The sequence below is a fragment of the Hyaena hyaena genome, unplaced genomic scaffold (genome assembly GCF_003009895.1).
Source record: "Hyaena hyaena isolate Hyena2069 unplaced genomic scaffold, ASM300989v1 scaffold_602, whole genome shotgun sequence".
Lineage (NCBI taxonomy): Eukaryota > Metazoa > Chordata > Mammalia > Carnivora > Hyaenidae > Hyaena > Hyaena hyaena.
In genome coordinates, this window is record NW_024081229.1 from 684,693 (window position 1) to 709,906 (window position 25,214).

Consider the following 25,214-nt stretch of genomic DNA (forward strand, 5'->3'; position numbering starts at 1 on the left):
GGTGTGGAGTTTGAGGAGTTCCTTATAGATTTTGGATACTAGCCCTTTATCTAATAGGTCATTTGCAACTATCTTTTCCCATTTTATCAGTTGCCTATTTTATTGATTGTTTCCTTTGCCATGCAGAAGCTTTTTGTCTTGATGAGGTCCCAGTAGTTCATTTTTGCCCTTGATTCCCTGGCCTTTGGGGATGTGTCAAGTAAGAAATTGCTGCAGTTGAGTCACAGAGGTTTTTTCCTGCTTTCTCTTCTCGGGTTTTGATGGTTTCCTGTCTCACATTCAGATCCTTTATCCATTTTGAGTTTATTTTTGTGTATGGTGTGAGAAAATGATCTAGTTTCATTCTTTTGCATGTTGTTTTCCAGTTTTCCCAGCACCAGCTGTTAAGGAGGCTGTCTTTTTTCCATTGGATACTATTTCCCGCTTTGTCAAAGAATAGTTGGCCATACATTTGTGGGTCCAGTTCTGAGTTCTCTATTCTATTCCATTGGTCTATGTGTCTGTTTTTGTACCAATACCATACCGTCTTGATGATGACAGCTTTGTAGTAGAGGCTAAAGTCTGGGATGGTGATGCCTCCCGTTTTGGTTTTCTTCTTCAATATTACTTTGGCTATTTGGGGTCTTTTGTGATTCCATACAAATTTTAGGATTGTTCTAGTTTTGAGAAGAATGCTGGTGCAATTTTGATTGGGATTGCATTGAATGTGTAGGTGGCTTTGGGTAGTGATGATATTTTAACAATATTCTTCCAATCCACAAGCATGGAATGTTTTTTCATTTCTTTGTGTCTTCTTCAGTTTCCTTCATAAGTTTTCTATAGTTTTCATCATACAGATCTCCTGTATCTTTGGTTAGGTTTATTCCTAGGTAATTTATGGTTTTTTTGTGCAATTGTGAATGGGATCAGTTTCTTGATTTCTCTTTCTGTTGCTTCATTATTGGTGTATAAAGATGCAACCGATTTCTGTACATTGATTTTGTATCCTGCAACTTGGCTGAATTCTTGGATCAGTTCTAGTAGGCTTCTGGTGGAGTCTGTCGGGTTTTCTGTGTAGAGTATCATGTCGTCTGCAAAAAGTGACACTTTGACTTCTTTGCCAATTCTGATGCCTTTTGTTTCCTTAGTTGTCTGATGGCTGATGCTAGGACTTCCAGCACTATATTAAACAACAGCGGTGAGAGTGGACATCCCTGTCGTGTTCTGGATCTCAGGGGGAAAGCTCTCAGTTTTTCCCTGTTGAAGATGATGTTAGCTGAGGGCCTCTCATAGATGGCTTTTATGATGTTTAAGTAATTTCATTCTGTCCCGACTTTCTCAAGGGTTTTTATTAAGAAGGGATGCTGTATCTTGTCAAATGCTTTTTCTGCATCTATCGACAGGATCATATGGGTTTTATCTTTTCTTTTGTTAATGTGATGAATCACATGATGGATTTGCGAATATTAAACCAGACCTGTAACCCAGGAATGAACCCCACTTGATCATGGTGGATAATTCTTTTTATGTGCTGATGGATTCAATCTGTAAGTATCTTGCTGAGGATTTTTTGCACCCATATTCATCAAAGATATTGGCCTGTAGTTCTCTTTTTTTTGCTGGGTCTCTGTCTGGCTTGGGAATCAAAGTGATGCTGGTTTCATAAAATGAGCCCGGAAGTTTTCCTTTGATTTCTGTTTTTTGGAATAGCTTGAGAAGAATGGGTATTAACTCTGTTTTAAATGCCTGGTAGAATTCCCCAGGGAAGCCATCTGGCCCTGGGCTCTTATTTGTTGGGAGATTTTTTGATAACTGTTTCGATTTCCTCACTAGTTATGGGTCTGCTTAGATTTTCTATCTCTTCCCGTGTGAATTTTGGTAGTGTGTGTGTGTGTTACGAATTTGTCCATTTCTTCTAAGTTGTCTAGTTTGTTGGCATATAATTTTTCGTAGTATTCCCTGATAATTGGTTGTATTTCTGAGGGGTTGGTTGTAATCAGTTGATTTTCATTCATGATTTTGTCTATTTGAGTGCTCTCTCTTTTCTTTTTGAGTAGTCTGGCTAGAGGTTTGTCAATTTTTTTTCCCAAAAAACCAACTCTTGGTTTTGTTGATCTGTTCAACTGTTTTTTTTTTTTATTTCTATATTGTTTATTTCTGCCCTGATTTTTATTATTTCTCTTCTTCTACTGGGTTTGGGGTGCTCCTGTTGCTCTGCCTCTAGTTGCTTTCAGTGCACTGTAAGATTTTGTACTTGCGCTTTTTCTAATTTCTGAAATAGGCCTGGAGTGCAATGTACTTTCCTCTTAGGACTGATTTCGCCGCATCCCATAGAGTTTGGATTGTTGTATTTTCATTTTCATTTGTTTCCATATATTTTTTAATTTCTTCTCTAATTACCTGATTGTCCCATTCGTTCTTTAATAGGGTCTTCTTTTAACCTCCATGTTTTTGGAGGTTTTCTAGACTTCTACCTGTGATTGATTTCAAGTTTCATAGCATTGTGATCTGAAAGTGCGCATGGTATGATCTCAATTCTTTTATGTTTATTGAAGCCTGCTTTATGTCCCAGTATGTGATCTATCTTGGAGAATGTGCCATGCACACTTGAGAAGAAAGTGAATTCCATGGCCTCAGGATGTATAGTTCTAAATATATCTGTCAGATCCATCTGGTCCAGTGTGTCAATCAAGTCCATTGTCATTCAAGTCCATGTTTCTTTAGTGATTTTCTGTCTACTTGATCTATCCATTGCTGTAAGTGGAGTTTTAAAGTCCTTGATATTAGCACATTCTTATCCATTAGAGTGTTTCTGTTTGTGATTAATTGTTTTATGTATTTGGGTGCTCCCATATTCGGTCCGTAGACATTTATAATTGTTAGCTCTTCCTGATGGATAGACCCTGTAATTATTATATAATGCCTTTCTTCATCCCTTGTTACTGCCTTTACTTTAAAGTCCAGTTTGTCTGATACAAGTATAGCTACTCCAGCTTTCTTTTGACTTCCAGTAGCATGATAGATATTTCTCCATCCCCTTACTTTCAATCTGAAGGTGTCCCTCAGTCTAAAATGAGTTTCTTGTAGACAGCAAATAGATGGATTTTGGTTTTTTATCCATTCTGCTACCCTGTGTCTTTTGATTGGAGCATTCAGCCCATTTACATTCAGTGTTACTATTGAAATATACGGGTTTAAAGTCATTGTGTTCTTTGTGGGATTCATGCTTGTGGTAGTGTCTCTAGTATCTTGTGTTCCTTGCAACATTTCCCTCTGAGAGTCCCCCTCACGGTTTCTTGTAGGGCTGGTTTAGTGGTGACAAATTCTTTCAATTTTTGTTTATTTGGGAATACTTTTATCTCTCCTAATATTTGAATGACAGGCTTGCTTGATAGAGGAGTCTTGGCTGCATATTTTTTCTGTTCATCACATTGAGGATTTCCTGCCATTCTTTTCTGGCCTGCCAAGTTTCAGTAGATAGGTCTGTCACCGCTCTGATAGGTTTCCCTTTGTATGTTAGGGCCCTTTTCTCCCTGGCTGCTCTCAGAATTCTCTCTTTGTCCTTATATTTTGCCAGTTTCACTATGATATGTTGTGCAGAAGATCGATTCAAGTTACGTCTGAGGGGAGTTCTCTGTGCCTCTTAGATTTCAGTGTCTGTTTCCTTCCCCAGGTTGGGGAAGTTCTCTGCTATAATTTGTTCAAGGACTCCTTCAGTGCCTTTTCCTCTCTTCCTCTTCTGGAATTCCTTTGATATGGATATTATTCTGTTTGATTGTATCTCTCAGCTCTTGAACTCTCCTTTTGTGTTCCTGGATCAATGTATCTCTTTTTCTCAGCTTCCTCTCTTTCTATAATTGTGTCTTCTAAATCACTTACTCTCCTCTCTGCCTCTTCAATCCGTGCATTGGACGCCTCTATTTTATTATGTATATCATCTATAGCATTTTTTAATACACAACTATTTTTAAGCTTTATTGTCTTTGTAGCAATAGTTTCTCTGATGTCTTCCATGCTTTTTTCAAGCGCAACGATTAATTTTATGACTATTCTAAATTCTTGTTCAGTTAGTTGCTTATATCTGTTTTGAGCAGTTCTTTAGCTGTCAATTCTTCCTGGAATTTCTTTGAAGGAGAGTTCTTCTGTTTCGTCATTTTGGTCAGCTTTCTATCTCTTGTTAATTTTAAAAGCTAGTTGTGCACTCTGCCCCTGTTGGTGCTGCTATATTAATGAGGGCTCTTTGACTGTCCAGGGCCTGTCCATTCAGGAAGTGTTCTCTGAATGGTGTCTCTTGGTTTCTCTTGTTGAGATTTTGGTTATTTTGTTTCCCTACTCGTAGTGGTATTTGGGACACTCTATCATGTGTACTTTGGCTTGTTTCTTGAGGCAGCCCTGGAAAAGAAAACAGACAACCACACAGGGAACAAAGGTACACAAACACACAGACAAATTCATGCAAACTGAAAGGGAAAAAGAAAAAGAAAAAAAGGAAGGGACAAAAAACAAAAAAAAAGAGGAAGGAGTGAAAATATATAATAAAAATAAAAATTAATAAAAAATAAAGAAAAGAAAAGAAAAAAGAAAAAAACCCAAAAGACAAAGGACAGACTAAAAGCATAAAACCAGAATTCCCAGCTACAAATAAAGAGCCAGGTGTAGGCAGTGCTGATAGAAGCGCATATACAAGGAGAGAAATGACAGGGTGGGGAGAAAGTGAAATTGGAAATGAAATGACCAGGCAGAGAGACTAATAGGCTTGATTCAGAGGGAGATATCAGAGAATATGGTTAGAGGTGTGGAGAAAGAAATGAAGATGTTACTTAGAGAAACTATATAGTCCTATTCCTCTGTAGAAAGAGAAAGAAAAAGGTAGCGATGGAGGTATAGAGTGTACATCTAGAGAGTGGATTAAATGTGACTGTTTAAGCAAACCAGTGACCAGAGTGCCCCGACCAGCAGAGTAGAGGGTTACAAATGAGAAAAGGGAGAATATATCCGAGTAGAAAGAATTATCTAGGATTAATCATGGCAGTGCACCCAAGTTGGTCTTGCCCCAGGCTCAGGTAAAAAACAAACAAACAGGCAGCTCTCTGGTGGAGACGGGCATGGTTTGGTGTAGACAGGTCTCACCTCCACTATATCCGCTGGTGGCTCACTAAGGCCCCACCTTGGTGGTTGTGGGGAGAAAATGGCATCGCCCCAGTCCCTTCTCAACCAAGCATTGCAAATCACTCCTTGTGCTGGGGTCCTGATATCCTTGTGCTGCAGGCGTAGCCAGGGTGGGCTGCTTCTATGCCCCACGCCCCTTCTCATTTCCAGGTTCCCTCGCAACACAGTCCTGCAGGTCGCTGCTTCCCTGCTGCCGGGGGTCAAGTGGGGGGGGGGGCACAGCCTCAGGTCCGCCAGGGTCAAGCAGCCGCATGACCTGGGATCGGACGCCTCAGCGCTGCCAGGGGTCAGGCTCAGGGAACTCAGGCCCGCAGCGTCCACACCGCCGCCGGGGGTGGTGCCGGGAGCGCAGCAGAGCAGTTTTTCCTGACGCCCTGTGGGACCAGGGGCACCTAGTTCAAAGTCAGCACCCCAGCCAGAACTAAAAACACTCCCTTTCCAAGCCAAGGTTTTTCTCTTCTCCAGGGACAGGGACAGTGTCTTGAGCAGTTTCAGCCGCTCTTTCCTTTCCCCTCGACTTGCCGCGGCTCCCGCAGAGGGGGCCCTTCCCCTCCCTCCATATCTCCTGTCCCCGCCTGCGTTTATCTTCCTCAGTTCGCAGAGGGGGCCCTTCCCCTCCCTCCATATCTCCTGTCCCCGCCTGCGTTTATCTTCCTCAGTTCGCACTCATGCACTTATGAGGTTGCCTTCCCAGTGTATTCTGTCTCTTTCTCTTCCCAGACTCCTGTGGCTCAGTGTCCTATGACTTCAGGCCTTCTCTGGTTGAGAGATGGGTGCAAGCGAAATGCAGGGAGCTCCCTACCTCTCCGCCATCTTGCCTCCCTCCTCCCTCTCTGACCCTCCCCTGCTCACGCTGTCTCTCTCTCAGAAATAAATAAAACATTAAAAAAAATTTTTTTTAATCTCCCAACAAGCAAAAGTCCAGAACCTGATGACTTCATAGGCAAATTCTTCCAAACATTTAAAGAGTTAATACCTATTCTCAAACTATTCCAAAAAATTAAAAAGGAAGGAAAACCTCCAAATTCATTCTATGAGGCCAGCATTACCCTGATCCCCAAACTAGATAAAGACAGCAGTAAAAAAGAGAACTATAGACCTATATCCCTGATGAACACAAATACAAAACTCCTCAACAAAATACTAGGAAACCAGATCTAACAATACATTAGAAAAATCATTCACCATGGTCGAGTGGGATTTGTTCCTGTGTTGCCAAGGTGGTTCAGTATTTGCAAATCAATCAACATGGTACATCACGTCAGTAAGAGAAAGGATGATGGGGCACCTGGGTGGCTCAGTTGGTTGAGCATCCGACTCTTGATTTCAGCTCAGGTCATGATCTCATGGTTCATGGGATGAAGCCCGCGTTGGACTAGTGCAGATAGCATGGAGCTTGCTTGAGATTCTCTGTCTCTGTGTCTCTGTCTCTGTCTCTCTCCTTCCCTCCATCTCTCTCTCTCTCTCTGTCTCTCCCCCCTCTCACTCTCTCCCTCCATCTCTCTCTCTGTCAATCTCTCTCCCCTTCCCCCACTTGCACATGTGTACATACTCTCTCAAAATAAACTTAATAAAGAAGAAAAGATAAGAACCTATAGGATCATTTCCAGATGTAGAAAAAGCATTTGATAAAGTATAACATCCATTCATGATAAAAACCCTCAAATAAGTAGGTTTAGAGGGAACATACTTTAATATGATAAAGACTATATATGGAAAACCCACAGCTAACATTATCCTTAATGGGGAAAAAACTGAGCTTTTTCCCACTCTCACCACTTTTATTCAATGTTGAATAACAAAGTCAGACAATAAAAAATGAAAGCCATCCAGATTGGTAAGAAAGTAGTAAAATTTTCATTGTTTGCAGATGACATGATATTCTATACAGAAAACCCCCACAGACTCCACAAAAACCTGCTAGAACTGGTAAATGAATTTAATAAAGTCACAGGATACAAAATCAATTTACAGAATTTTGTTGCATTTCTATACACCAATAGTGAAGCGGCAGAAAGAGAAATTAAGAAAATGATCTCATTTACAGTTGCACCAAAAATAAGATTCCTAGGAATAACCTAACCAAAGAGGTGAAAGGCCTGTACTCTAGAAACTATAAAACTCTGATGAAAGAAATTGAAGATGGCACAAATAATGGGAAGACATTCCTGCTCATAGATTGGAAGGGTAAATATTGTTAAAATGTCTGTACTACCCAAAGCAATCTACATGCTTATTGTAATCTCTATCAAAATACCAATAGCATTTTTCATGGAACCTGAAATTTTTAGGAACCATTTCTTGGAGCAGAGAATCGTAAAGTTTGTATGGAACCACAGAAGACCCCAGATAACCAAAGGAATCTTGGAGGGGAGAAAAAAGAAAGCAAAGCTAAAGGCCTCGCAATTCTGGACTTCAAGTTATATTACAAAGCTGTAGTAATCAAAACAGTATGGTACTGGGACAAAAATAGACACATAGATCAATGGAACAGAATAGAAGACCAGAAGTAAACCCACAATTATAATGGTCGGTTAATTTTTGACAAAGCAGGAAAGAGTATCCATTTAGAAAAGGACAGTCTCTTCAACAAATGGAATAATGGAAGAAAACAAAGGGAAAACTGGAACCCTTTCTTATACTGTACAGGGGTAAGAAATTAATTGAAGACCTAAATGTAAAACCTGAAACCGTAAAAATCCTAGAAGAGAGCACAGGTAGAAATTTCTCGGACATCAGCCATAGCAACTTTTTTCTAGATAGGTCTCCTAAGGCAAGGGAAACAAAAGCAAAAAACTATTGGGACTGTATCAGAATAAAAAGCTTAAGCTTCTGCACAGTGAAGGAACAGTCAACAAAACTAAAAGTTAACCTGAAGAATGAGAGAAGATATTTGCAAGTGACATATCTAATAAAGGGTTCGTATCCAAAATGTATAAAGAACTAATAAAACTCAACACCCAAAAATCCACTTAAGAAATGAGCAGAAGGCACGAGCAGATATTTTTGCAAAGAAGATACACAGATGTGGAAAACAGTATGAAGCTTCTTCAAAAAGTTAAAAATAGAACTACCTTTTCATCTAGCATACTACAGGGTGTTTATCCAAATAGTACAAGAACACTAATTCAAAGGGATACATGCACCCCTGTATTTATAGCAGTATTATATAATAGCCAAGATATGGAAGCAGCCAGGTGTCCATCGATGGATGAATGGATAAAGATGTGTGTGTGTATATATATAATAGCATATTATTCAGCTCAAAAAGTGAAATCTTGCCATTTGCAATGACAGTGATGGAGCTAGAGAGTATAATGCTAAGTGAAATAAGTCAGAGTCAAATACCATATGATTTCATTCATGTGGAATTTAAGAAACAGCAAACAAGCAAAGAGCAAAAAGAGAGAGACTGAGACAAATCAAGAAACACAATTATAGAGAACAAACTGAAGGTTACCAGAGGGGTGGCAGTTGGGGTGTAGGTTACATAGGTGAGGGGCATTAAGGAATGCCCTTGTCATGATGAACACAGGGCGATTATGGAAGTGTAGAACTACTATATTGCACACCTGAAACTAATACAGCACTGTGTGTTTACTCACTGGAATTAAAATAAAAATTGAAGGGAAAAAGTTGGAAAAAATTGGACTGTGCATTACATGTGTGTAGAAGCACAACTGATTATTGTGTTACTCTTGTACTCCTCAAACAATTTATTAAATGTAGTCATTTTCTTGTGATTCTTTGGAGTTTCTATATAGAGTGGATATAGTTGTACTTCTTCCTTTCTAACTTGAATGCCTTTTACATCTTTTAATTGCTCTGGCTAGAACTCATGGTACAGTGTTGAATAGCAGTGGTGAAAGTTGGTGCATTGTAGGTAATTTTTGAAAGAAAAAATGAATGGCATAATAATTCTGTAAGTGGTCATAGAGCTGAAGTCAGCAGACTTTAGTAAATTGCCATATAGTAAATGTTACATACTTTGTCGGTTGAGAGGCAAAATTGTGTTTTAAAGTTAATGTTCATGGTGAAGACATGACCTCATTCTCCTAAAAATCCTTCCTTCTCTCCAAGACAGTGATCTCTCTTGAGATGTGTTAACTGCATCCACCTTTGGGCACTTAACACATCCTGCCCTCACTGTGTCGGATAACGTTACATATGCAAAGACTGGTTAGGTGCCATTGGGTTTTAATTTCAGCTGAATTACTCTTTAGCTGTGTAATTTTTACTAGTTACTTTTTCTAGAAGCTTCACTTTCCTCTATAAAATGAGTAATAGTACTTCACAGTGTTGTTGTAAAGATTAAATGAGCTAATAAATGCCAGGATTTAGGCCATGTATGATAGATTTGTAAAATACTTGATTCCAGTGTAATTCTTCTTTTGATTTGTTTTCAAACATTTAAAAATGTAAAACCAGGGGCGCCTGGGTGGCTCCGTCGGTTGAGCATCCGACTTCGGCTCAGGTCATGATCTCATGGTTTGTGGGTTCAAGCCCCGCGTCAGGCTCTGTGCTGACAGCCAGCTCTTGTATAAATTTTGTATAAATTTTTTGTATGAAAAATTTTTTTAATGTTTATTTTTGTGTGAGAGAGAGAGAGAAACAATGCAAGTAGGGGAGGGGCAGAGAGAGAGGGGGACACAGAATCTGAAGCAGGCTCCAGGCTCTGAGCTGTCAGCACAGACCCCGACACAGGGCTCAAACTGCAAACCACAAGATCATGACCTGAGCTGAAGTTGGATGCTCAAACCAACAGCCACCTAGGTGACTCTGAACAGTGTTTAAATGGCTTTATTATTTGCTCCAATTGATCTGTCTTTGGGGACTTTATCGTAGCAACCTGATCAGAGATGCACAAGTATGTAGTAGCCTTGCTTAAACAGAAATTGGAAAAACAACTTTTGGTTTCCAAAGGGAGAGGTTTTTTTGTATTTTTTATTGTACTTAGAACAATCAGTAAAAATCATACTTTTGAAAAATATTAAGGGGTACCTGGGTGGCTCAGTCGGTTAAGCGTCTGACTTTGGCTTAGGTCATGATCTCATGGTTCATGGGTTTGAGCCCGGCGTTGGGCTCTGTGCTGACAGCTAGCTCAGAGCCTGGAGCCTGTTTCGGATTCTGTGTCTCCCTCTCTCTCTGACCCCTGTTCACACACTCTCTCTCTCTCTCAGAAATAAATAAAACATTTTTAAAATTTTTAAAAAATTAAAACAAATGTTCCATATCTAAGTGAAAAAGAAAGTAAAATGATAGTATTAGATAAGTATCTAAATGATACACTTAGTGTTCTAAGCAATATGTGTGAAATACATATTTATGATGACGTTTATTACTACATTTGTAAATGTAGAGTGGGAAATCGAATTGTTATCTGTATTCTATGAGAGGTTTTTGTTTTCTTCCTCCTTTTTATTCATTTTCAAAGATTACATATTGCTTATATAATCAGAGAAAGACCTCAATCTTCAACTTATAAATAGTAGATCAGTAATATGGCTTATGTATTTTAATTTTTAAAAATTGAGGTATAATTGACATATGCCAGTAGTATTAGTATTAGTTTCAGGTGTACAACATATGATTCAATATTTTTATGCACTGCAAAATCATCACAGTTAAGTCTAGTTAACATCCATCATCTTACATAGTTACAAACTTTTTTCTTATGAGAACTTTTAAGATCTGTTTTCTTACCAACTTATAAGTATGCAGTACAGTATTAACTGTGGTCACCGTGCTGCACATTACATCCCTATGAGTTCTTTTATGACTGGAAGTCAGTGACTTTTGACCCCCTTCATCTTATCTTCTACTCTTAACCCCTGCCTCTGGCAACCTCCAGTCTGTTCTTGTTATCTGTGAGTTTGGGTTTTCATTTTGTTTTGTTACCCTCTGTACATAAGTGAGATCATGCAGTATTTGTCTGACTTATTTAGTATAATGTCCCTGAGGTCCAAACATGTTGCTTATGGCAAGATTCCATTCTTTTTTATGGCCAAATAATATTCCATCGTGTGTGTATGCATGCACAAGTGTGTGTATGTATGTGTGTGTACACACACACACACGACATTTTCTTCATTCATCTGTTGAGGACACTTGGGCTATTTCCACTTTTTGGCTATTGAAGTGATTCTGCAGTGAACATGGGGGTACATTTATCTTTTTAAGTTAGTGTTTTTGTTTTCTTCAGATAAATACCCAGAAATGGAACTGCTAGATCATATGGTAGTTTGTGTTTTTTTAATTTTTTGAGGAACCTTTATACTGTTTTTGCATGGTGGCTAAACCAGTTTGCATTCTCACCGGCATTGCACAGGGGTTTTCATTTTTTCCTCATCCTTGCTACTACTTGTTATTTCTTGTGGGTTTTTTTTTTTTTAATTTTTATAATAACAGGTATGAGGTGAGATCTCATGGTGTTTTTGATTTTCATTTCCCTAATGATGAGTGATGGTGAGCATCTTTTCATGTGTTTGTTGGCCATCTTTCCTCCTTGGCCATCTGTATGTCTTCTTTGGAAAGATCTGTCCCGTTTTTAATCCGATTGTTTTGGGGATTTTTTGATTGAGTTGTATGAGTTCTTTATATGTTTTGGATATTAACCCTGTATCAGACATGTGATTTGCAAATATTTTCCAGTTCAGTAGGTTGCTTTTTCATTTTTGTAGTATAGAAGCTTTTTAGTTTGATATAGTCCCATTTGTTTATTTTTACTTTTGATGTGACACTGATTTTTCTTAAGCCCACTAGCTTCAAGAGATGAATATACTTTATAATGATAATCTCCATTTCAAGTTTATTCCTGCATTCTCAGGGTTTTATGTTTCGGGAAATTTAATCACTTAGATTATCAAATTTAATATCCTTTATTTGCCTGTTTTTAATTCTGTAACAGGGTAAAATCCTTTACAAAGTTCGATGGAAAGGATACACATCAGATGATGATACCTGGGAGCCTGAGATTCATCTTGAGGACTGTAAAGAAGTTCTTCTTGAATTTAGGAAGAAAATTGTGGAGAACAAAGCTAAGCCAGTCAAGAAGGATATTCAGGTATTATATGTTATTTCATTTTTCTTTTTTTAGTACAATAAACTTACAGACTTCAGTGATATGAGGAAAGTACAGTAAAGAATTTATAAATAATAATAAAATGTATAGTTTTCCTATTGTAAATTCTGTATAGCTAATTGATTCTTATAGAATGTTTAAATTGATTTTTGCCAAACTCTTCTTTCTGTTGTCAACCTATGATCACAGTTGATGAACAAGTGTAGTTTGGACATGCTGATTAATATTTTCCTTTCACTAAAGAGTAAGGTGAAAATGGGGTGTTAAAAACATGTCAGAACTTTATTTGTCCAAGTGTGAGAGCATCTTGTTTTTGTGTATCTTAGGAATATATTCTGTACTATTCATGTTACCACTATGCAGTGCATACTTTTATATTTTGTCTGCATTATTAACATATTTCTTATGTCTGATTTATATACTAATTAAAATAAAATAAATCTTAGGTCATTTTATAAAGCTATAAATTTTAATCTATTACATATTATTCACACATTTGATTATCCAAGTCTTTTGTTTTTCGCTTCTATTCCAACTTTAGTTTTTAGCTACTTCACTGCTTTTTAGTAAGCTCTTTTTTTTTTTAAATTTTTTAAAATGTTTTATTTATTTCTGAGTGAGAGACCGCGTAAGCAGGGAAGGGTCAGGGAGAGAGGGAAACACAGAATCTGAAACAGGCTCCAGGCTCTGAGCTAGCTGTCAGCACAGAGCCCGACATGGGGCTCGAACCCATGAACTGTGAGATCATGACCTGAGCCAAAGTCAGATGCTTAACTGATTGAGCCACCCAGGCGCCCCATAGTAAGCTCTTTTTGATAGAAAGGAAGGATAAAGAGATCAAAGGAGCTGAGCTTAGATAAGTTAAACTTGTGTCATCAGTTTAGAAAAAGATTTGATGGTCGGCTAGTATGGGATAATATTAAAACAGATGTAAAAACTTGGGGTAAGAGTTTTCGTCTATGAATTTGTTTTATCCTTAGTCCTCTTATTCCACAAATAATTGAATTGGCTTTATGAATCTTGTAAGACTTTCCCATTGTACTATCCCATGTAAATTTCATTCATAGCTTCTGTTTATAAATTGAACCAACTCTTACTCAACTTCTTGCTTTTACTTTTAGTTTTCTTTTACATTAGAAATTATTGTAATTATTTTTAGAATACTGGCAGAGGTTCTCGAACTGAGAACTATATAGTGAAAATTTTCACAAGAGATAGATTCTTAATTATTTGAAGTCTTTAAGGACTGAATGTGGATCTTCTTTCCCTACAGTTTGAGTCTCAACCACATTTAAAATAATACTTGCAGGGGCGCCTGGGTAGCTCCAGTCATGATCTCACAGTTCGTGAGCGCAAGCCCTGCATCAGGCTCTGTGCTGGCAGTGCGGGGCCTGCTTGGGATCCTCTGTCCTCTTCTCTCTCTGCCCCCCCCTCAAAAATAAACATTTAAAAAACTTCTTTAAAAAAAATAAGAGTCACCTGTTCTGCCGACTGAGCCAGCCAGGCACCCTAACCTTATCTTTTTATGGAGCGATTCAGGGAGATTGAAAACCTTGCCCCAGCTCCACTGCACTCTCACCGTTTCTGTAACCGTCGTGGCATTCATTTCTGACACGCTATTGGGAAAACATTTGGTAAATGTACCTATGTTTTCCCTCCCTTACCACTCCCAAGTCATTTAGAAGAAAGAATTTGGGGAAATGGGAACTAAAAATACTTTGCATAGTATTTTTGTGTCTATAAGTATTATAATTTTAATTATAATTTTATTATAATTTTGTGGTTTTGTTTGTTAATTTATGGGGTTTATTTTGGTATTTTTTAGAAAAAGACAATATATTTTCCATAGAAGGTATTTCAGATTATACAACACAAATCAGATCAGTTAGGGAAGTAAGATTTGTGTGCAGTCTTGCTTATCCCTTATGTAGCTGTGAAATACAAGAGCAAGTTTAAGGATATTTAAGATCCAGCCTTTAAAAAACCTTGCTTTTGGATTGGTAACTACGTTTTTGACAACCAGTTCTGTACCAATTACTTTCTTACTTTTTTTTTTTTTTTGATTTATTTCTAGGAGACAGAGAGAGACAGCGTGAGCAGGGGAGGGTCAGAGAGAGAGGGAGTGACAGACTCTGAAACAGGCTCCAGGCTCTGAGCTGGCAGTCAGCACAGAGCCCGACGCGGGGCTTGAACCCACGAACCGCGAGATCATGACCTGAGCGAAAGTCGGATGCTTAACCGACTAAGCCACCCAGGCGCCCCTGTACAATTACTTTCTTGATGTTTTTTGAAAATTCTAACGTTAGATCATGTAAAACCACCATTCATAAGGCCATTATTATTCACTTCTGCTTTAGTTTAGGGCCTTCAGTGGCACTAACATTTTTTTCACTGTGTTTATATGCTTTCATTTAAAAACGATGCTCGCTATCACAACCAAGACCTACATGCTAAATCAGGGACATAAGCAATAGACAACTTCAATTAATACTTTTAAAAAGATAGAGAAACTGCTTGGGGGAAAAGAAAGCATTACTACCAGATTTCATTAGTACTACTTTTCAGATTACTATGTTAATGAGTGTTTAAGCCTTTTTTATATCTTATAGAGACTGTCCTTAAATAATGACATATTTGAGGCAAATTCTGATAGTGATCAGCAAAGTGACACAAAAGAAGATACTTCTCCAAAGAAAAAAAAGAAAAAATTGAGGCATAGAGAAGAGAAAAGTCCAGACGATCTGAAAAAGAGAAAAGCAAAGACTGGGAAACTAAAAGATAAATCCAAACCAGACCTGGAGAGCTCCTCTGAAAGTTTAGTTTTTGATTTAAGGACAAAGAAAAGAATTTCAGAAGCCAAAGAAGAAATAAAGGAATCCAAAAAGCCCAAAAAAGAGGACACAAAAGAAACTAAGGAATTAAAGAAAGGTAAAAAGGGTGATGTCAGAGATTTAAAGGCAAAAATAAGAGAAGATTCCAAAGAAAACAGAAAAACAAAAAAAGAGAAGTGTGTTGAATCTCAGTTGGAATCTGAATCAAGTATACCTAATGACTCCCCTTTTCAAGATGATGACAGTGAAGATTTACATTCTGACAACAGAGAAGAGAAACAGAAGATTAAAAGTGCAAAAGATAAAGCAGGGCAAGATGCAATTCGCGATGTTTTTGATAAACAGCCAGATGGCTCTGTGAGTGCTGATGAGGATGCTGACGTCAAAGCAAAGAGAAAAAGAAAAAAACTGAGAAAGACTGAGGAACTTAAAGAGAGCAAAACACTGGAAAACAGGAGCCTCCTCCTAGAGAAGAAACCTATACCTAAGAAGCAAAGGAGTCAGGACAGAGGCAGAAGCACCACAGAGTTAGATAAGCTGACGCCTGCCCCCGCCCAGACCCAGAGGAGCACAAGAGCTGGTGTGGAGGAGAGGGGCCTCAGGTCCACCGACCCAGCTGGGGAGGTAAGTTCTGGGGGGCGGGTCAGTTGAAGGGCAGTCAGAATCTGACGGAGTACAGAAATGCTCAGATCAAGCTGGCACTCTTTTGAATGTTTAAGAAATTTCACAAAAACAAAAAGGAAGCAATGTAACAAACTATAAGAATAGTTTTTCTGTGATTAAGGAGTTACTTAATGTGTGATTAGAATAGGCAGTTATAAAGGCTGAAGATCACCCAGCTTTTGGACCTCCCATCCTTATCTCTTAGTCTTAAAATTTGCTTTCTTTTAGACTACAACTAGAAAATTGAGGGCTAATTTGTGAATAAAACCAGAATTTTTTTTTTTGTGCTACTCAGCTGATATGTAACATTGTGTAATAAAACTGAAAATAAGCTTCATCAGCTCAGCTTTTCATACCTTATTTGATATTTTCCCTATTGTCTTAAGAATATACTACTTTCTGAAGATGTGGTATATATATACCACAATGGAGTATTACTCGGCAATCAAAAAGGATGAAATCTTGCCATTTGCAACTATGTAGATGGAACTAGAGGTGTTATGCTGAGCGAAATTAGTCAGAGAAAGACAAGTATCGTATGACTTCACTCCTATGAGGACTTTAAGATACAAAACACATGAACATAAGGGAAGGGAGGCAAAAATAATATAAAAACAGGGAGGGGACAAAACATAAGAGACTCTTAAATATGGAAAACAAACACAGGGTTACTGGAGGGGCTGTGGCGGGGGGATGGACTAAATGGGTGAGGGGCATTAAGGAATCTACTCCTGAAATCATTGTTGCACCATATGCTAACTAACTTAGATGTAAATTTTAAAAATAAATTAAATAATAATAATAAAGAATATACTACTTTTTTACTTAAATAATAAGCACTATTGTGAATCTTTTAAATCTTATAAAAATGCGTTTTAATAGGATTTTATCCCATTATAAAAATTATTTTCATATGGCTTCAAAATGTAAGTATTTCCCACATTATGAAGGTATACATATATACAATATCATGGGCTATGAAAAAGAAATTTTTTTCCATCCATTATTCTCTGTCTGTGGATTTATCTTAAGGAAATCATTTTTTTTTAAATTTTTTTTAATGTTTTATTTATTTCTAGAAGAGAGAGAGAGACAGCGTGAGCAGGGGAGGGTCAGAGAGAGAGGGGGTCACAGACTGAAACAGGCTCCAGGCTCTGAGCTGGCAGTCAGCACAGAGCCCGACGCGGGGCTCGAACCCACGAACCGCGAGATCATGACCTGAGTGAAAGTCGGACGCTTAACCGACTAAGCCACCCAGGCGCCCCAAGGAAATCATTTTAAAGGAAGAAAAAGCTAGGTATACAAAGACACTTATGGCAGTGTTAGCCTCACTAAAACCCATACCAGTCTGTTGAGCCATGAGGGAAATAATTAGGAAAATATTGTTGTGTCAAGTTTGGGAGTATTATGTACCATTGAAATATTAGTTATGAGGTCAATGTAGCAAAAATAGAAAAGTTTCTAAAATGTTACAGTGAAGAATATTGTACATATGAAGCCAGTTGTGTAAAAAAGTCTAAGGGATATAAATAAAGGAAAATAAATTTTAAACAACCAAAATATGCAGATTTACAATGATCAGAAGGGAGAATGTTGAGAAATAAAAATAGTCATGTTTGGTTAGTAAGACTGGAGGAAAATTTGTTTGGAATTTTCTTTAATAATGAAGAAATCTGTAGAGTGAGTTATTGAGTTTTGAATTTGATATTTTTATAAATCATCACAGATGAGGAATAATCTTGAGGCAGTTAATGTGCAAAAGCATTTAATAATCCGTGATCATGTGCCATAGTACCCAGCACAGTCACTGGGGCCAGGAACCTGCATTTTCCAGTCTTCAGATATAGAGTATCAGTGTCTTCTCTGCCCTTATTTTGGATCTTACATATGTCTCTTTTAGGAGAAAGAGATTAAAAAAAATGAACCCAAAGAAAAATACCAGAAAAGGCATGATTTGGACAAGGAAGAAAAAGGTCGTAAAGAGCCAAAGGGATTAAAGAGTGAGTGTGAAAACTAACATTGTATCATTTACCATTGCAGTCTTTTACACAAAAATTTAGTTTACTGTGAAGACCGTGTCTCTTTTCTAACCGCAGTGTCATAGAACTAGAAACTTTCATTCACTGAAGAATTTAGAACTTTATGCTACTTTTGTTTAAACAGTTACTTTAGTTTATTATACCGCAATTCATATTTCTGTGATTAATTATTTTTCTCTTCCATTCACTTTGTTGTTTCTCCTTTTGATGGAATACACCATTACTTGATCTAGTACATGATAAACCAGTTGTGGTGGAAGAGTAAATGTCTCTTATAGTGGATGCTAAATGAGACAAATTACTGTTAATACATTTATTGTATTTAGCATTGAGTCATTTGTATATATATAATACTGGATATAAATTTTGTATCACATCAAGATACACCATACTTGAGAATCTATGATATGTCAATACTAGAATCGGGTACATTCACCATTACAGTTTTTAAATAAACCCCAATGGTTATTTTAGTTCATGTGCCAAAAGCACTTGGAACACATGTTCTCATGCAGCAGTGATTCTGAGAGATAATTTCTCAGCCCTCCTCCCCCCGCCCCAAAGTCTGTATATGGCTGAGGTAATATTTAAATTAGATTTTGGTTGCAGCCTCGGCTGGGACTTAGCAGTAAGTAGTAGCATATTGGAAGCTGGGAAGGACCACTTGATTTGATGGATTTTGCATAAAGTAGTTATAACTAACCGGTTTCTATTCAGACTAACTTAGCTTAGCTTTAAACATGTATCATTCTTCAAAGAGTAGAGATTCAAAACATGGTATATTTGGAGCTAATTTTTTTCTTCCTCAGATACACTTGGAATATGTAGTCTTAAACTGCTTTTCATTCCGTTTGTAATGGTAGTCGCTAGGAAGCCAGTTTTCAACCTCCCTGCTAATAAAATCTGTCTGCTTTGTTCCCTGCGTTTATAACGGAGTTCTTCCTAATTTTGTTCTGTTCTACCCTTTTGGGGGCTTATTATTGTTACATCTATTGTTTTGCCAGTCTTCTTTCCACTTATGTCTTTAGTTAAAAGCTGAGTGGATGTTCACAGACGTCAGGTGTAATTTTACCAGGTGCATGGTCAGTGTGCTCACACCCTTCTGTTTCTCCCGCTCACCACCAGGAGTCATTTTTGTGCAAGGTTAACGTTAGGATACAATTGTAGGCAGTTGTTTTAGCAGAAGGACAGTGGTGTCATGACTAGGATTATTTTGAGACTCACTGTGTTCAGTTGACAAAACTGGCAGTAGTTCCAAACACCTAATTTAAAAGCCATTTACTTTAGACACCTCTCTAAATATTGAGCATCCAGTAGAAAGGCCAGTGAAACAAGTTCACGGCTTTGATAGTAAATCTGATCATGCTTTATAACCAAGGCAGATATTAGTAAAAATTTCAAGTTCTTACTATTTCTTAAACACCCACATTTTCTTTTGATTACAACAGAAATTTGTGAGTCATATTTATTCTCAATTATATTTTTTCATTAGCATTTAAGGAAATCAGAAATGCATTTGACTTATTTAAATTAACTCCAGAAGAAAAAACCGATCTTCCTGAGACTAATCGGAAAAGAGAAGAAACACCACCAGATTATAAAATATCAGAAGATCACAAAAGCAAGGAAAACAAGCAGTTACCTAGAGAAAGGAGAAATACGAGAGACGAGGCTGGCACCTGGGCGTATATAGCTGCAGAAGGGGATCAGGACGTTCTGGACAGTATGAGCCAAGCAGATGAGAATTCTGGTAAGTATGCTTGTAGTACTTTTTCAGGATAATGCACCATATTTTCACTTTTCTAACTCTTCTCTCCCAGTATAATTCTGATCATGATATAATAAAGTAGATTTTATTGACTCTCCCAAACAAAGGATCTTTTTATATTGAAGAATTAAGTGATTCTGTGACTTCTGTATTGATTAAACAGGTATTTTCTGGGTTCCTGTACTATGCTTGGCACATTTAGAAATTAAAGATTTCTGGTTTTCTACATTACCTACTCTTGCCAAGCAGTCTAATCTCATTAGATTTCTTTCAGAGAATTAGCAAATACAGAGTTATTTGTATTCTGCCTTTTTAACTTTGCAGTAACACTTGCTAAAATAAGATTATATTATAAATGCTATCCTGGAGATGTTAGAATTGGCTGACACAGAAGAAAAATCATGGATAGAATTCAGAGTACAATAGCTGTGGGGAAGAGTGTGTACACACACGTGCACGCACACACATGTTTAAAACTAGGACAGAATAAACGAGAGATTAACCTGGTAAAACTCTGTATTATTTGTAAATCTTGAGAAACAATTGAGAATTAAAAAGAATTTTTTTAAATGTTTATTTTTGAGGGCGAGAGACAATGCAAATGGGGAGGGACAGACAGACACACACACACACACACACACACACACACACACACAATCTGAAGTGAGCTCCAGTCTCTGCCCAACACAGGGCAGAGATCATGACCTGAGCTGAAGTCAGCTGCTTAACTGACTGAGCCACCCAGGTGCCCCAAAGAGAATTTTTAAAATATTTCAGTAGGCACCTGGATGGCTCATTCACTTGAGCCACCAGCTCTTGATTTCACCTCCGTCTTGATCCCGGAGTCCTGGGATTGAGCCTCACATGAAGCTCCACATTAGCATGGAGCCTGGTTAAGATTCTCTCTCTTCCTCTGCCCCTTGCATGTGCTCGCTCTTTCTCTCAAATAAAAATAAAATAAAAATAAAATATTTCAGAATACATAGCAGGCTAGATAGTCTGGTTGGCTCTCGTACTGCAAAGCAGCTAGATTCTGAATACTGTGTAAAACATACTTTTTGATACATTGCTGAGCTTGCAGGAAATTGGGACACTTTCTAGGAGGAGTATGCCGAATAGCAGCGTTGCTGTTGGGGATATTAAACAAGGAACAGACACTAGGTGTTGGTTTACAGACTCCAGATTTCCCTGAAATCTGAGTCCAGCCTGTCTGAAGAGCACAAGAAGGAACAAAGAAAGAGGCTGGCCACTCCAGATTGACGGGTGGCAGGTTGAATAAGCAAGGGAACTTAGGAGACTTGCCTTGGTTTGCCACAAGTGGAGATCATTCGGTGCACGTGCACACACAGACAAGACACACGCGTGCACCCTCCCCGCACATCTCAAACATTTATATAGAGGCTTTAACTGGATTTGGTCACATATTTAGTCCAGATAATCCCAGCAACACCTTACATTCTCAAGGCTGTGTCCATGCGAATGTTGGGTGGAACCTTCTGAAGAGAAGCCTCTCATTGCTTAGGTCAACCCAGAGTCACGTCCTCTCGCTGCCTCCTTCCAACAGCAGAGGGCGTCAGTAAAGCCATAGGTTGGTTCCTTGAAAAGACTGCAAGAATAGACAAGCTTCTACCAACATTGACTAAAGAATGAAAATTGAAAAAAGAATGCATACACCAAAAAACACAAAAATATTTCCAATGAGAAAAGAGATATGAGTATAGATTGTGTACAGATTGAAAAGATAATTCTGTGAGCAGTTTTTTACTGATAGACTTGAAAATAGAATGAAATGGGAAAATTCCTGGGAGAATATAGTTTAACAAAACTGACCCAAAAAGAAATACAAAATTGAGTACTTTTACGAGTGTTAAAGAACGTGAGGGGCACCTGGTTGGCTCAGTCCTTTAGGGATCCGACTTCAGCTCAGGTAATGTTCTCGTGTTTTGTGAGTTTGAGCCCCACGTCAGGCTCTGTGCTGACAGCTCGGAGCCTGAAACCTGCTTCAGATTCTGTCTTCCTCTCTCTCTGCCCCACCCTTGCTTGTGCTCTGTCTCTCAGAAATGAATAAACGTTAAAAAAGAAAAATGTGAAATAGTAATTTAAAATAGCCTTTGCTAAGCGAAATAAGTCAGGCAGAGAAAGACAAATGCCATATGATTGCATGTATAGGAGGATTAGGAGGAACTTAACAGAGGACCATGGGGGAGAAGAAGGGGGGAAATAGTGGGGGAGAGGGAGAGAGGCAAACCATCAGAGACTCTTGAATACTGAGGACTGATGGGTGTGGGGGTGGGAGGGGGGAGATGGGCATGGAGGAGGGCACTTGTGGGGATGAGCATTGGGTGTTATATGGAAACCAACCTGACAATAAACTATTTGTAAAAAAAAAAAAGTAAATACCATTGTGGCCTTCCTGGTCAGAAACACTCTTATCAAAAGGAATATAAGGTTATTAAAGCGAGCACCATGCCACAGAGTAGAAAGGATGAAATAGATAAATGGAATTGAGTTGACACTACTGGTGGTTCATTAAAAGGTTGTTTTTCTTTCATTCTCAATGTTTCTATGGTCTTTCTATTAAAAAAGGAATGTATGTATGAAGAGTTAATTCATTGTTATCAAAGTAAACATCAATCAAATAAAAAAACGAAGGAAAAAAATAGCCTTAAAAATACAGGTCACCTGGGTTGCTCAGTTAGCTGAGCATCCGACTTTGGCTCAGGTCATGATCTCACAGTTCATGGGTCCAAGCCTGGAATCAGGCTCTGTGCTGACAGTTTTCTCGGAGCCTGGAGCTGCTTCAAATTCTATATCTCCTTCTCTCTGCCTCTCCCCTGCTCACTCTCTGTCAAAAGTAAATAAATGTAAAAAAAAATTATTTTTAAAAATTTTAACACTAGGCACTGATAGTTTCATATACAAGAGCTTACCAAAATTATAAAAAGATCTTCCTAAAATCAAGAGTGCTATCTTGTTCTTTGGGTCCGTTACACTTTCAGAACCATAATGAGAAAGAAACTTTGTAAGAAGGAAGGTGACAGGTCAAACTTCTCATGAACTCAGATGGAAGTATCCAAGCAAAACATTAGGAAAGTGAATCTAGCTGTATTAAAAACATAACCTATTATGATCTAGTTAGCGTTCCTTAGGAGTTCAGTGAATAAGGGAGAAATTGGTTAAAAAACATCTCCAGTGTTTAACAAACAAAATCTAACAACCTATTAATAAACGGGAGCTTTCTTGGGGAGCGGTCAGGATGGCAGGGCAGCATGGGAATTGTTTGCGTCTCTTGTCCCTGGAATGCATCCAGATCAACACTAAACCGTCTTGCACGCCTAGAAAATTGATCTGAGGATTAACACAACAATCTGCACGACTTGAGCCACAGAACTCGGCAGGTACGCGGCACAGAGAGGTAAACTGGGGGAGAGAGAAGGCACGGAGGGTGGAGAGCTGTTTTTGCTTGCGGAGAGAGGACAGAGAAAGTGGGGAGAGTACAGGAAAAGCACTGCCCTTGAAAGCGGCTGGAGAGAAAGAGGAAGAGTAGAAATACCCACAAGGGAATTAGGGAGAAAGAAAGGAGGAGGTTTGGATACCATTAAGACTCTACAAACAAGGGGAGCACAGAGTCTGGAACTCGGCAGTTCGATACCTGGCAGAGCTCTGGTGGGAAGAGTGAATCCCCAGGAGCAGAGAGCAAGGTCCTCAGGGTCCTTAGGTCGCAGGGGGAGAGGCAGGCAGTTCCCCTGCCCAGCGGACATTTGGTAGACACTGTGCGTCCGCCCTGCAGGCAAAGGTCCCAGCAGACCCTGGAGAACAGCCACGTTTGCTGGTGTTAGAACAAGGATGTTAAAAGGCAGTGAGGCCTGGCGCCAGATTTGTGTTGTGATATCTACCCTAATCCCTGAAACGCTGCTGCTGCATGATCAGGTGAGCTTTTTCTGGGGCAGGCCGGCATCTGGCCAGTGTCCAGGCCTCTGCAGCAGTGTGGACATGTGAACATTGTTGGGGCTAGGCTGGCACCAAGTCATTGCTTGGGGACACCCTCCTCCAGAGGGGCTAAGCAGGTCAAAGCCACAGGGCGCCCAGATGTGAGGGGTTTAGAAGTGTAGCCCCATCTGAGATAAAACTCTGGAGGGAGCCTGGCAGGCTGACAACTTGGTTGTGGACAGTGTAGAAGCAGGGAGTGGACAGAGGCCAGAAACAAAGGAAGGGTGCTTGATTGCCAGTCGGTGAGACCACAGAGTTCTTTTTTTTTTATTTCATTCGAGAGAGAGAGAGACAGTGCAAGTGGGGAAGGGGCAGTGAGAGTGAGAATACCAAGCAGGCTCTGTGCTGCCAGTGCAGAGCCTGATGCTGAGCTCGAACCCAGTAAACCACGAGTTCATGACCTGAGCTGAAACAAAGAGTCAGATGCTGTGAGCCACCCAGGTGCTCCAGCACAGAGTTCTGATACAAGAGTCTGGAAGGCTGGGTGATGCCCATCTTCCACACATGCACATACACACGTGTGCCACAGAAATCCACCCCAGTAAGCTAAGAAGCACCAGATAGTGGAGAACAGCCATTACACCAAGCTGTGTCCCACTGTGCTAACTGCTCTAGAGGAACATCACAAGTCTCTCGACCTGCTTGGTTTATGGACTGTAAAGTGCTTCATTGTTTGATTTCTAGGGGAAACTGGAAGTAATTTCAGTTGTATTCAACTCTGTTTGCTGGCCCATCTATTCAATTGGTTTCTTTTTTTTCTTTTTCTTGAATAAGAGAAAGAAAAATTTATTTTTATCTTCCATTTTATAAAAAAGATTTTTCTTTAACTTTTCGCTATTCTATTTTTTTACTTTCTTGTAAATTTTTTATTCTGTTTTTACTTTCATCATTTCATTTTATTCTATTGTATTAATTTTTTAAATTTTCAAACAGTTTCCTTCTTAAATTTTTTTCTTCTTCTTTTCTTTCTCTTTTTATTCCCTTTTTCCTCTGTTCTACCAAGCTTCTTTAAACAGCCAGACCAAAACACACCTAGGATCTAGCATTCCTTATTTGATTTTGTGTTGTTTCTAACACAGAATTTTTCTTTTTATTATTTATTTTTTTTCCCCCCACCAAATGACAAAACAAAGGAATTCCCCCAAAAGAAAGAACAGGAAGAAATGACAGCCAGAGAATTGATCAACACAGATATAAGCAAGATGACTGAACTTAAGTTTAGAATCATGATAATAAGAATACTAACAGGGATTGAAAAAGCAAAGAATCCCCTTCTGCAGAGATAAAAGAAGTAAAATCTAGTCAGGATGAAATTTAAAATGCTATAACTGAGCTGCAATCTTGAATGGATGCCACGGTAGCAAGGATGGGTGAAGCAGAGCAGCGAATCAGCAATATAGAGGACAAACTTAGGGAGAATAATGCAAAAGAGCACGATATAAGAATTAGAGAACTCAGTGACTCATTAAAAAGGAATAACATCTGAATCATAGGGGTCCCAGAAGATGAAGAGCGAGAAAAAAAAGGGGTATAAGGTTTATGTCAGCAAATCATAGCAGAAAACTTTCCTAACCTGGGGAAAGACAGACCTCAAAATCAAGGAATCACAGAGAACTCACATTAAATTCAACAAAAAATGACCATCAATGAGACATATCCTAGTTAAATTTCACAAAATACAGACAAGGAAAGAA

The 25,214-nt window shown here is 38.6% G+C and overlaps 1 protein-coding gene across 1 annotated transcript in view; it reads left to right on the forward strand.

Moving 5' to 3' along the window:
- Positions 1-25,214, forward strand: part of MPHOSPH8 (M-phase phosphoprotein 8) — a 63,243-nt gene that overhangs the window by 14,838 nt on the left and 23,191 nt on the right. The window contains exons 2-5 of the mRNA XM_039256932.1: positions 12,056-12,211; positions 14,839-15,684; positions 17,624-17,723; positions 19,255-19,512. Coding sequence (XP_039112863.1) covers positions 12,056-12,211; positions 14,839-15,684; positions 17,624-17,723; positions 19,255-19,512 — 1,360 coding nt within the window. The remainder of the gene's footprint in view (positions 1-12,055; positions 12,212-14,838; positions 15,685-17,623; positions 17,724-19,254; positions 19,513-25,214) is intronic.